Source organism: Buteo buteo, chromosome 3 (assembly GCF_964188355.1).
Source record: "Buteo buteo chromosome 3, bButBut1.hap1.1, whole genome shotgun sequence".
NCBI classification, from domain to species: domain Eukaryota; kingdom Metazoa; phylum Chordata; class Aves; order Accipitriformes; family Accipitridae; genus Buteo; species Buteo buteo.
The window spans coordinates 68867434-68882010 of NC_134173.1; the positions used below are offsets into that span (position 1 = coordinate 68867434).

The window sequence follows — 14577 nt, forward strand, 5'->3', positions numbered from 1 at the left end:
CATCTCTAAACCTACCTCAGAATATTAGCAGCTAATCTTTACATTGTAGATAATGTCATTCTGGTTATTTACAATCACATTATAACATGAAATATTTTTCTTCCATCATCAGTGGACAACTGAGATGACACTGTCAGTTCAGAGATAAAAGGGTGTGCTACATATGAGGTCTGAAACTAGAAAATTTTAAGAAGATGCTTTGCTAAGTGTTGATATTTGTTAAAACTAAGAAAATTATAGGGTTGGGGTTTGGATTTATTTTTTGATTGTGTAAAGAAATGTTCCTGGGCACAGTGGTGCCAGTAAAAATGACTGTCTGCAACAAAAATCTTCCAATGTCCAGGTTTTTTTGCCCTGATATGAAGCTCTACAAAACACCCCTAATTTCAATAGTGAGTGAAGAAAATAGAGAAGATGTATTATACAGAAGGCCTAACACTACCTATGTCCTCTAGTGGTGTACAACCCAACTGCTCTGCAGACAATTGCCACATGCAAGGTAAGCACCAGGTAAGGATCAGCATTTGAGGGACAGCATATTCTTCCTTAAAGAATAAGAAAAGAGTATTTACATCCCAAAGGGACACTTTCAACTACCGAAAACACTCAAAAACTCCAGATAAAACAAGCAAATATCCTTTCTTCACTACACTAGAATCTGAATACAGAAAAGGTAATGGAGACCTGAAGCATAATACCAGAATTAGGTATGTCTCCTCCTCTCTTTTTCTCTTTCAATTGGAACAATCTCCTCTTTGCATTTCCTCATTCCTCCCCTTTTTCCCAAGCATGAAGAAGGTTCAGAGGGTCATGACCGTTGCAGATAAATTGCTGTGTAGGGATGTCAGTCCTTCCTCCGTTCCCACAAGGTTCTGTAGAGCCAAGCTGCAGCCCTGCCATCCAGAGGTTATCAGGTGCACAGCTGTCTGTGCCTGCCCTGTCAGGGTTCAAATCTTCCTTTGTACCAAAGAGCCCCAGAAGCAGAAGAGCAGACCAGTCAGTCAACACTTGCCTACACCAGAACACTCATCTGGTGTAGGCACGATCTACTCTCAGATCTACAGTCTAAAAGAAACCAGAGAGGATTTTGCCCTCTGTTTTATAATGCCTCTTTTTAGGTCTAATTAGGGTGAAGGGAGAGGAGGGATTGAGTCTGCTGTAGGTAGTTTTATTCTCTCTTTGCAATTGTTAAGACCTTCCCTTTTAAAGACATGGCAGAAGGTTTCACTCCGGGTTAATAAGCTATTTATACTGTGTGTTTTCACCAGAGATACATTTCTAGTAGAAAAGACTGTATATGGTATTTTGTTTTGATAGGATTTCAAGGGATAGTTTATGTTCATACAAAATGTTCTACTTAACTCATTAAAAAGATAAAGCAGTAAATGAAGACATTTTACAACAGAGTAAGTCTCGCCTTAAAATTATCCCCAACACTTCTTTCATGTGCTTTTTTTTTTCCACGTTTAGTTTGCAGAAACACTGCTGTAAAATACATATTACTCGTGTTAAAAAGATGTGCTTCTATATGAAATTGGATTTCTAATAGGGAATTAGTCTATTTAGCCTGATGTCATGTAATAGTAACACAACTACTTTTAATTACAGGTTTAGCACAAGAGACCCTTAAGATTTATTGGCTGAAGTACATCTAAGATTTTATGAATGCCCTGAGTCTAATTAGGCAGTCTCACACAACTTTTTCTTGAATCTCACTTAAAATTCTGTGTAGAAAAGTGGGGATTAACTTCAAATCACAATGGATAGAGAACAGTAGTTAGTTGTTCAGAAATTAAAGGCCCATGAATTTAACCTTACAAAAGTAATCTTTTTTGTAAATCCACCTAGAATGAGGCAAGTTTTAAGCTATTCTACTTCAGAATACTTTTGCAGTTTGTGAGAAGCAAAGCTGTGCTGGAGAACGGCTTTATTGGACTTACTGTGCTCCCCATCAGTTCAGACTATTGAAGAGATTTTTTTTTTAATGTGCTCTGTATGAAAATTTTATATATTTTTTAGTTGGCATTTATACAGAGGCCTTTAGGTTAACTCTATAATAAGAAATTAAACAATACAAGGAAATGTTCCTGGGCACTGCCATTGGGTATTGTTAAATTGACAGAGTGGCCCTATGAATCATTTGGGAGAACATGCAGGAGTTAGCATGTCTCAGGGATCATTTCCAATGGTAGTTTGAGTGCAGCCACCCTCTTTTATGGAACAAGGAATATTAATAAAATGGAAAAACACTGTGCTGTGCTAACAGGCTTCTGCGCTGGAAAATACAAACACCCCAGATCAGGCTTTTGTAGAAGACAGACATTTACACTCAGAATTGTGATCCTGAAGAGCATTGAATGGATTCTGCCTAACCCTTGCTCTACCTAAACTCGTTTAGTGTTTTCTTTCTTCCTACTTACTCTCACTTTAGACAATTCCCAACCCTTAGATTTGTATCTTTGCATACGTTAAGAATCATTGGGAATATTATATGGTTTATCATGAATCTGGGATGTTCAGTTCTTATTTGCTGTATATTTTTCCTATATGGGCTTTATGTCTTGATAAAGATATGTCAAAGTACTTTGTATTCTATCAAACTTAAATCTGGGCACAAAGTGCATTTCATCTCCTGCTTTCCCTACCCACTCATTTCTTATTTCCTCAAAAAGAAGATAAAAAGGAAGAAAATTACTAGAATTTTTAGGTGTTGCCTTCTTTTTGATCTCCTATGGAAAGGACAGAGCCTGTAGGTACCTGTACAACTTATAAAGTTATTGTAGTATTGTAATAAAGTGTGTAATATTGTGTTATTCATCACAGCAACATTCCTCTCTCATTGCCTCACTCAAATTAGGATTGAGAAATGCTCGTATTAATCAGCCTGATGCTTTTGAAGGGAAAATCTTTAAGCAAGTTGAACATGCAGGACAATGTCTAAAGGCATTTGTGGTTGCTGCTTCCTTTGATGCAGTGGTCCCGTTTGCATTTATGTGAACAGAAAATGTCTGAAATCAGCACGTTTCGCACGCAGCAGCCTAGAGGTTGCCAACCAGAAGTGCTGTGGAGAAAACACCCTGCTTTAGGTTGTTTTTACTCGATGCATTTGTTGTTTTAAAACTTAATTTGTCATACTTCACTCTCTCTGTGCACTGTGTATGGATTCTGGAAATAATACCCAGTTTCCCAGTTCCTCCTCGAGGATATCAGCCTAAAGCTCTGAGGCCCCTAATCCTGGTTACGATCTAGGTCTATGTGAAAGGATTCTTGCAAGCGGTCCATGAACCAAAGAAGTTACCATTGGTGCTTAACCACAAATTTTTCTCATTTCCTTAAATCTTTTTTATTTCTCTATGAACATACAAAACTACTCTAAAGCATGGGAGTTTTATTATTTACTGTTTGTTATTCCCTTTCTTAATTTTGGTTTTATGCTTACTCAAGTGCACCGATGCAGTCAGATGCCACTGGAATTGTACATGTACCTAAGATAAATGAAGTCCCATTTGTTCCTTCAGTTTCTATTAGAAAATGCAATATAACTTGCATATTGCTGAATAGAATATTGCACATGTTCCTTAAGAATGCTAGGCAATGTCAGGTGTGGGCTTTCTTTAGTCAGATTCTGCATATTGTTTATTAAATTGTTAAAGGTCATATGCTCAAGTGGATAAAAAGGCAGTTGGTATTTTGAAGTAATTATTGTCACATCCTGTAATCGCAAGTGATATAGGGAATGGTTAAAGCAAATGTTTGCATTACCTGTTGGCCGTGATAAAATACAGCTAAAAGGAACATTGCCATCAGTAGTAAAGATGCCTCCTTTGTACCCAGGAAGTCTGTGCTGGAAAAAAAATCCAAAGTAAAATACAGTTATTGATATGTCAATGTTGCACTTGTTTGAAGCACCCTGGTACTTTTTGATATTCTTCAAAAAAATCCCCTGTATTTGAAAATTTAACTTAGCAATAATTAGTTCAAGAGAACAGCAGTGTAATTGGAGTGCTCACTGTTGGGAGACAAATGTATTAAATGACTAAATTGTAGCCTACAGTAGGTCTACAGAAGGTGATGATCTTTCTCTTTCAAATGCGTGTCAGTCAGTCTCTTTTCCTGGGAGCCTGGTAAATAACCATGAACACCAGAGCCCCTGTGCAGGACAGGAGGTGACATCTGGATGGGGAAAGGTTGAGGCTGGAGCTGGGAAAGGGAAACTTCCAGATTGTGAAAGTAAAAGCCCAGTGCATGGGCCTAGAGATAAAAGATGAACCCCAAGGCAGGTGCTGAAAGTTAAATATCCCCAAATAGTGAGAAAGGTTTGGAGAAGATGAGAAGTGAGTTAAGGAAGAAGATGTGGATTAAAGGGGAATCAAAAAAATGGCAAACAGTAACTAGGACTGGTTTTGCTGAGCCACAAAGAGAAGCACAGAGAAGAAATGTCTGCCTCTGACAGGGGAAGTAAAGGAAACTCTTGCAGACAGTAGGGAAGCAAAGAAGAGGAGCCAAGAAGGTACTGGCTGTATGAAATCTGCTGTATGAAATCACTGAGGTGCTGTGCGTGGAGCATGAAGAAAGTGTGACAAAATAAGGTGGAAAGGGGTCCAAAGCAATTAAATGGGGTTTCAAATATGAGGAGAAATTACAGTTATGTGGAAAGATGACAAAACTGAAGAAAATTAGTATCTCTGTAATACCAGGAGGTTTTGGAAAGGCATGTTTCCCAGGGGAAAAGACATAAAAGAAGAGGTTGTGGAACTGGTAGGGCTAATCTTATAGTAAATCAAAAGGGAGAAAGAACTAAATTTGGAGGCAAATTGAACACGGATACTTGGCAATTATTTTGTTGAAGGGAGATAAGGAAAGATGAGAAAATAGCTAAGAGGTGCTTGAAGCTTGAAGTTGTGAAAAAAGTTAATAAAGGAGTAAACAAGGAGAAGAAGTTGGAAGACACTTTGGGACAATCTTCTGTCTACCTTGAGATCTAAGAATAAAGCAAAGTCAAGACCATGAATCTATTTTCCATAATAATTTTGAAAAAAAGATCAGGTGATATTTGTCAGAGAAGGACTCCTATGACGGAGAAATTAGAGAGACAAAGAGCAGAGCTTGATGGAGACTAAAATGAAGGGAAACTTTCTTGTGAGAGAGCTAACTGAACTGACTTTGTGGGTCTCATGAAGAATTTACTGTGAGGAAATGTACCACTATGGAATGAATCATCCATATAGAGCAAAAGACGGGAAGGAAACATCTTTGACATCTGCAAATATTTTGGCATTCAAATGTTTCACATTTTGAAGTTGTCTGAAATACAAGCTCCCAAAGATTTCATTCCAGAAGGACCCCTTGTACACTGGCTAAAGGCAACAGCCTCAAAGGTCTTAGTTATGAACTCATCTGTTATTGGATATTCTGGTAATGTAGCTATAGCCACAAATACATGAGCTAGATGAGTTTTGTAGGGAGTTGCAAAACCTTTTATTCAACTAATTGGTATAACTAAGAAAACAGATACATTTCTGGGCACACAGCTTTGAACCTCGTGCTCCCTAATGTCAGAGTTGAAGTTCAGATCCTTGTCCTGAGTGCTCAGCATCTCAGCTGAGCTCCCTATGTCCTGGTCTGTGGGGAACAGGAAATAGAAACTACTCTAAATTCTCTAAGATTTTCACACAAGGGAGAATCTTTCTTTGTCGTGCTTGATTAGTGACAAAAATTAAAGACAATGATTATGTTTTCTACTTGTAGTTACTTAGCCAAAGTGCTGCTTACTGCCATTTGTCATATTTTCTGGAGCCTGCTGTGAATATGCTATATGTCATGTTAGTCTGTAGGATGATAACTAGCATTAGGAAAAGGAATTGCATCCCAAATCTTTAGTACCTTGCTACTGTAGGAAGCTAGCAAGGAAAGATAAGCTTGCAGAGCCTTACTATGTGTAAAGATGTGGCTGTTGTGAGAACTAATTGCACTGCAAATCCATGCTTTTCTATCATTCTGAGGATCTTCCTCTGGCACGCACTTACAAGCACAAGCAACTGCAATACTAAATTGGTCAAGTATCGAAGATTGAAGAAATGTTTTTCTCAATGAGCTAAATCACTGGTGCTCTAGATTCAGTTATTGCAAAACTTAGTGCACTGAGTCTGCAAATTACTGTGGCTATTCTGTCCTCTTCAACTCCTTTTGCTGGGAAGGAAGCCTGGGAGACAGAGTCTGTCCTTCAGATGTACTCCTACAAAATGGGATCATCCCTGTATTCCTTATATCTTTCACATCTACACGTTATAGTTTGGGTTTTACTCAGTTAAAAACATGCCCCTAAAAAACCAATTGTTCACTCCTGTTTTCTTAAATTGAGGTTAGACTTTCAATCAGTATCTCTGGAGTTTTCAAGAATATAAGTAACCAATGTATATGCACTGTAATGCATATTTTTAGCAATATGGATGGATTATGGGAGACATAGAAGCCAAACATTATGAATGTCCTCATGAAATGAACATTTTAATAAAAAGGCCTGAGAAAGAATCACATTATAAATCTTTTTGGATTAGTCATTGCCTCTTGCAACCATCACTCCATACTTAACTATGGTGCTATCCAATATGCATACACTCTGGCAAGACTTGACCCATTACCTTATTAAAAAGCAGTTCCTAAAGGGGACTGTGAACACTTACTCTCCATTGTGGTTAAAGTTGTCATATTGCAGAAAAAGGGAAGCATAAATGGTCTCAGTCAGCAGAGAATAGATCGCAATCATGATGAGAAGTACTGCCAGCTTCAGGACAGAGTTCAGACGGAGAAAGACTGCACAAGTCACCATTGCCAGCACACCAGTGAAGACAAAATACTGAATAGAAAACAGCACTGGTTACTTTCAGTGATCAGTGACTACATGTTAATTCCATAAGTATCTACATAAATGATCAAGTGATCAGAAGTATAAAAAAACCTGCTCAGTGCTCAGCTGTTTTCTTAGCGTATAGGGCACTTTGAAAAGAAGGGTTTTGCTAGAATAGAATGTGAAATCACAAATTCTCTATTTTGCATGACACTTCCATGTTAGCGGAAATTCTCCACTGTACCTTTATGGTATTTTCATTGTATTAGAAGGGAAAGGGCATCCTGTATAGTTAAAAGAAGAAAGGGAGAGATGTTGCATGTAGTATTTTGCTAATGAAAAGTCAACTGAGAGAAAATAATTTACATTCCTTTGGATTCTGAACTTCTGCAAGACCTACTTTAGTCAGGATGGGAGAATCATATTCCTGCTTTAATCCTTTTCCCATGTTATTTGAAGAAAGGATAAAGCCACAGGTTTGAGTGGTTTGGTTTTTTTTTCGTTTGTTTTGGGGTTTTTTTGTATTTTTATTTTTAATATTGCAGGTCTTGCTTAGTTACATTACTCTTTTAAAAGGTGGTACCTGGAAGTTTTATTCATATCTCATTTTCTAACATCTTCATTGTCTCATTTTTCTCAATGATTAGTCATCTGTCAAATGCAATCCATGCAGCTGATACCGGATATAGAGAGACAATCATGGCTGTGAGCTGTTCAGATTTAAAATAGCAACATCAACACCCACAGTCCAAATGTAGTTTAAATTAACTCCTATCATACAGCTTTAGGAGAGAAAGCATTCATTTTCCTGAGTAGAGTTTTTCTTTAGTACAGTTCCTCTGTAGGAAAGTCTCCATCCCTGCAATTTGCAGCATACTCCTGGCAGTATCTTGACACTGCCATATGACTTTTGAAGCAACACACTTTTTTTATCTACACATAACCAAACCATTGACTTTTTTGCCTCCTTGCTCATCATAGAGAGGATTTCTTTTTCTCCAAATGCAAATTTAAAATAACTACAGCAGAATGATTTCTGGTTTTGCTGTGTAAGCTCCATTAGCTTCATATGAATAAAGTAGTGTTGGTTTTTGCACTAGGTTCATTGAATCATTGCTGGATGTGTTTCCAACTTAAAGGTCCTGTATGAAGTTTAAAGGTTGAAACTTGGTTGTAATGCCCCATTAGACCATAAGATTAATTCCTTCTGTAACCCGCCTCTGATTTTTCTATTAGCATATAGATAGATGCAAAGGTTCAGCTTCACAATGCTGTTGGGGCACCTGATTCCACCACCAGTACACAAGTCACTGATTCCAGGCAGTGGCTGCCATGTAACCTTTGTGGATCCATGCCTCAGATTCAAAAGTACCCTCAGAAATACCTCGGGATAGGAACAGATGTCTGTAAAAGATGCAGATGAATTGAACGTCTGGTTCTTCAGGGCTACTGGTTTGTCGAAATCACACCATAGCTGTGAAGAAAGAAAACAAAATCAGGGCTATATCGTGCACTGGTGACTAAGTGCTTGTGTGTCTGGCTGGCTGGGTTCAGTGATGGAACTGGCTGACCTGCTGCTCTCCATGCCAGCTCCCCAACTGGCACAAAAGACTAATTGGACAGGAGGAAGACATACTGTGGAGATGAAACGGAAAAGGGGAAGCTACGCATGCTACAGACATTCAACATCTGAGTAGCCTTCCTACACTCTTGTTGCCAAAGGGGAAAGATAAGCTCCTCTGGGAGTTTCAGAGGACTGATGTTGGACTCTAAAGAATTACCAGCTCAAAATGTTCATATTTTGCTATAAAATGTAGAGAAGATTATTAAATTGAGAGCATAAAATCAGACTGCTTGTGTGCACTTGTTTGCAAGCACTTTTCTTCTGCTACGTTGCTATGAACAGTGTTATCCTTCTAGATGTGGGACAAAATCCCATGGCATCATGCAAAATTGGCTTGTGCCAAAACATAATGTGGGCCCAGAACTGCAACTCTGATGCCTAGAATGGAAGGGAATGAAAATTCATTCATGATATAATGGTTTTGAGAATGTAATACTGCCTTTTGCTGTTATGACCTGCATTCATTTTAATGGTATTTCAAACCAAGTGTATTAAATATAAACAAAATAGCAGTGTTGAGTTGCAATACATCATGGTCTTAGAACACAGGAAAAAAAAATAGTTAGTGGTTTCATATTTTGACAGTTAAAGCAGATGGAGTCTCCTGTTACATATAGTAATCCAATCTGAATGTTTATACTAGGTCATTTCATCAACCTGGTATGTACAAGCTAGTTCCCTTGTCTGTCTTTCCAACAGAGTTAGAGAGTTTGTTTAATGAGGCCCGATTTCTTATAATTAAATTCTAATGAATTTTGAACTTGGAACTTTCTTGTTTGTTCTTTCAGCAATTCAGTCATCTCTGCAATGCAGCAACATTATCTAGGTTGTCTGTGCAGTCCTCCGTGACAAGAGATAGTTAATGGTACCTTCTGAAAGTTTATGAGGTGTACAGCACCCCAGTGCAGGGCAGAGTGCCATGAGAACCACTCTGAGTGTCTTTTTAAAAGACCTTCAGGATCAGAAACTTTATTCTAATTTTATAACAGTAAGAATGCACTTGATGTAAAGAACCACAAGACTTATTTGTGGCACTTGTGGAACCAAAGCCTTATGGCTCTTGTTAAAAAGTATCTGAGTCTTCGTCCCCTCCAACTGGGTGCATTTGAACTCAGTGGATGCGTATCGCATTAACTGTTCTTAAATTCATGTGGGTCCCTCCTGAGCAAACTATTATTATGGCAGAATTTTGACATTTGAAATAATGAGGTTGCATTAATGTTGTCATTTCCTGTAGAGGTCAGGACTCAATTATTTAAGTCATTGCCATTCTAAATATATGACAATAAATATAACTGTTTACTGCTTTATAGAAAGCTACTGGGATGACAGTAAAAAGAATTATATTTCTTTTGACTGTTTTTGGATTAGCCATCCCACAAGATTGCAGTGGACACAGTCTTAAAAATTAATCCACAACAAGTCTGGGGAAGATCTCGTTATCATCATATCCATAGCAAATTGGGTATGGATAGCCATAGGTATAGAGATCTTGTTTCAAGAGCAAGATTAATTCTACCAAAATCCTTCCTGACAGATATTTGTTAAACATCATTTAAAAAAATCTAAATTCTACAACACTCCTTAGTGATCTATACTGTAATGTAACACTGTCCTTACCTTCAGGAAATTTTCAGCCCTATTGAACTTCCTGTCATTTACTGTATTTATATTTTTTCTGTAAGGATAGAAATCAGTGACTGCATTCTTCTTTCTCCGAATAACTCTTCTATCAGCGACTGCATGGTATCACTAAAAAACCCAGACAGATGCTGAGTCCCCACATACCGGCAACTTGAATTCAATCATGGAAGAATGACAGCAATAGAGCACAATAAATTCTCATATCTGCTAGTGAAAGATGAGGCAAACCCTTGAAGTATCAGACTTCAACATACTTACTCCAGTGACACAATCATCATTATTATTAATTATTACAGGGTAATTATTTTTGCTGTTCTGGTGTTGTAGCTGCTATTGTTATTACTGTCACTAAACACTTTCCTGTTCTCATCTAGAAGGAAATAAATATTTGTAAAGAATGAAGTTCAGGTGAAAAAGCACTGCTACATTCATAGCCAAAAGGTGCCCTACGAGAGGAAAAAGTGATGCAAATGTTACTTTTAATCTATGAGTGAGATATTTACCTTCTTCTTGGCTCAGGCTTCAACACCTGCCAGATTGTCTGACAAGATAATCTGCCTAATTCATGCAAAGCTGTCTCAAATTTCTGAGGACATCAGGATAATCAGGGCCGTATGGTATTTGCATACAAGACCCCACTTTTTTACCCTGTGTCATTGTGTAGAGCCAGGCCCACAGTATTGCATGACCAATTTTTTTTATCTAACCAAAGCTGCTAAGCAAAGCTTGGTACATGCCTTTCCTCACAGATATGCTGATAAACTTTAGATTTGTCACACTTGAGAATCTTAGTGGAGATGTGTAAATTAGGAGCCAAATCAAACTAAACTTGCTGTGTGGGCAGTGGAGAGAGAAAAATCTCTTTATTGGGACCAGTATGATCAAAAGAAATCTTTGGGCATGCCTGTTTTTCTTTTTCTGCACTGACTATAAAGCAAGCTGAGAAAGCCTATGCCCATGGTTTGGTAAGGTGAATCTAGGCTGAAAGGGTTTGTCACACTACTAAATAAGCAAGGCAAAATATGTTTAGAATTTATACTTTTTATCTTCTTTTCACATGCTGTGTTTACTGGCTCAGCTTGCCCTGCTCTGTCCTTTCTTTGAAGGTATTTTCTGGGTTCGTTGACACTTATCATTTTTTTAGTAATTTAATTAATGGGAGAACTGTGAGATGAGGAATTTAATAACTATAAGGATTACGTGGATCAACAGTCTTTAAGAAAGTATATCAGCATGTCAGAAAATTACAAATGGTCCTCAAAGGGTGGATACATTGAACAGAAAGTAGCAAAAGGGTTTTAAAAATAGATGATACTCATGAGGGAGAAATAATCAGATATTTCAGAAATACATAGAAATACAATACATAGCAACAGATTGAATTTCCTAAAGCTGTGGTACTTTGCCTTTTTTTAATATTTAAATCATATCTGGTTTATAAACACATTAGTTAGCAAGTCCTGTGGCAAGCTTAATAATTCATAAATCATCTTTTCCTGTATAATATTTCCTGGTTCCCTATAAGCTTACAATATTGATGATAGCTCCAAGAAAATTAATCAGAATGGATGCAAATATAATGACATTCCTGGCCAGGTAGGTCTCATTAATCCAGCAGCAAGTTTTCCGGAGCATTAAGGGTAAACATTTGTAATCCTCTGCTGTAGTGATTAGCACAAGAGCGGAGTGCAGCATAATCAGAATAGAAAACTGAATAACCATTGGTATCACCCTGGGAAGAAAAAAAAAAGAGAACTCAGCATTAAACCTCAATACAATACCACTGCTAATAAAAATAAATGTGTAAACAGTTAAGACCAGGAGAAATCAGTTGTCATAAATCTGAGACAATTAGTCCAGGAAAACAACCAGAGAAAACAAAGATTTGTTCATGTTCCATAGGTCTGCTATTGCTTTGCGTGGTTTCTTGCTGAGAAACTGCTGTTGAAGAAGTAAGCCAGGGAATTCACTGTCAGTGCCTCTATCTGTCTAGATAGAGTCTGAGTGGCAGGCATGTCCTTTTTTTTGGGACTCAGTTGTCCCTTAAGTTTATTTCAGAGCAAATCTATTCAGCCTGTAGGATCCTGATGCCACTTCTGCATAAGATGGTTCCCACTGTAGTAGACTAGTTTGGGGGCAGTTTAGTACAGTGTCATTTTGTATACAACACATCACAGGTGTCTTAAACTCATACTATATTGAGGGTCATAGACTCTAAGGTGAGTACAATAATGCAGCCTAATTTCTGGTGTAAGTCAGGATATAGTAATTACAGAAATGCAAGATTCCCCTCATTTTAGTAGTGGGTCAACTGCAGCTAAGAATCTCACTGGTTTCTAAAAAAGCAAAAGCATTACTGTTTTCATGGAAGCCCTTTAAAATATAAAGCAGATGAAAAGGTGTTCTATGTTACAAACATGTTTAAATAAAACATGTTGTTTGGCATAGCCTATAAACTTTGTTCTTGCAAATGTGATCCTTAATCAAGTACTGTTAAGTGCATACACAGAATAGACAGCTCAATTCCTTTGAATAAACTGTTAAAAGCCATAATTTCTTCTAGTCCAACTTTCATTATAGTTTTCTAAATTTATTCCTTTTTCTTGTTTAAATTTGGGAACTGAAGCCAATCAAGTAGTCGAGAAGGTTCATAAGTGCAGTAAATTGTTTACTTTGCTGAGAAGAAAGCACCCAGCACTTCACAAGTCAAGTTTTTGTCCCTATTTGTGTCTATCATTGTCCTTCTGTGTCTCTTTTCTCAAAGATCAAACCCATGCAAAATAAAAGTAACTCCACTGCTCCTGCAAACCTCTCCCCTCTTCCCTCTGCTTTCCCATTGCCTTTTTGCTATAAGGAGAATGATTAAACTTGAGGCTTTGAATTAAGTAATTAAATTTTCTCATAACCTAGTTGTACATGTGCCAGTACACTACAGTGATTTAATCATAATGTCTCACAGAAAAAAAATCTTTGAAAGTGGACTATCAGGGTGCTCCAGGCAGACTTCTGCACTTGCAGGTGCCTGAATGGAGGCAAGCTCTACCCTGCTCATTAAGCCTTCTGTGAACATATGTTTTCTCTTATTGAAAACATGGTTTCAGATTTTGCTACACATCACCTATCCTTCTTATCTTTGGGTAGGGCACAATGCTATTTGTACATTTGGGCCCTACAGCAAGACAAATTTAAGGTTGTAAGTTGGAAATAGAAATGAAAAGAACATAGCTTTTCTTTTCTCATTTTTCAGTAGGTCAGCCAGATCCACTCCCTGTATCTCACTGGACTATATCTCAATCTAACTGAAATTTTCCTCAATTTCAGGCTATTCAGATTAGGCTTTAGAAGAGCAAATTCTAAACTCATACAGATCTGAATTCAAATATGTGGTTTGAGCATATTAACTAAAGCTTTCGCTCTAAAAAATTTCACCATAAGCTAATAGGTATTTAATCAAAGGGAAGAGGAAACCACACTGAGATAATGGCAGGAGAGGATATATGGACATAGCAGGAGAAGCTTGAGAATCGGTCTGTGAGGGAACTGGCATTCCTTAGCTCTGGCCATATTTGTAGCTGATGGACAGAGTCCAAAATATTTGCACTAAGGAGACACCAAAGATGCACTGGGTAGTTTATATGAAAACTGTAAGTACATCTTCCTCACAGTACTCATGTTTATAGAAAATACCTTGAGAAAACAGGATAAATGAAAATGTTTATGTTCAAAAGGAAACATGTTTTTTTTGAAAAAAATAGGCATAAGTCAGGGTATATATAGGAAAATGTTGGTCATGTTGAGGGAAAAGCCATAAATAACATATGAGGTACTGCTGTCAAACTGAAAGAGATTTAATTGCAAAACTGTACTCCCGTATGCTTTAGCAGGCTTAATTTTAAATATTATTTTTCACAAGAATGTTCTGATTTTTAATGCCTTAATTCGTCTGTGATGATAGAGATTCATACACATTAAATCTGATGGTGTTTTAAAGACAGTATTTGCATAAACATTATTCCTTTCTGATCATCCAAACAGACTTGCTGGCACAATGACTCCTTTAAAGTATCAGGACAGAATAACATACAATTTACTTCAAACTTTCTTGTCTATCACCTACTAAAATTAATCAAGCTAACACAGAGGTATGATCAAGGTATAAGATTTTGAAAACAGCATGCAAGCCTCAGAATAATTTACTGTAATTCAGCTATGTCTTATATGTACAGCTCCTACTCTCAGAACCTCAAAATTAATGAGACTTGCAGTGTAGGAGTCCAGAAAAGAAAATGAGTTAAACAGATAACAAACAGAAAATGAGGGTGTAGTTAGCAGAGTTTTTCTTTTGGAACATGTCTGAACTTCTATGAGTAAGATATATATGCATAAGATGGTATTTTTTTGTAGTACCAAATTATATTACAAAACATTTTGAAAGAAAATGTGAAAAATATCAAAATGGAAG

The 14577-nt window shown here is 37.3% G+C and overlaps 1 protein-coding gene across 1 annotated transcript in view; it reads right to left on the reverse strand.

Moving 5' to 3' along the window:
- ADCY8 (adenylate cyclase 8) overlaps positions 1–14577 on the reverse strand; it is a 131509-nt gene that overhangs the window by 16532 nt on the left and 100400 nt on the right. The window contains 4 exon segments of the mRNA XM_075023966.1: positions 3763–3844; positions 6678–6856; positions 8232–8321; positions 11646–11847. Coding sequence (XP_074880067.1) covers positions 3763–3844; positions 6678–6856; positions 8232–8321; positions 11646–11847 — 553 coding nt within the window.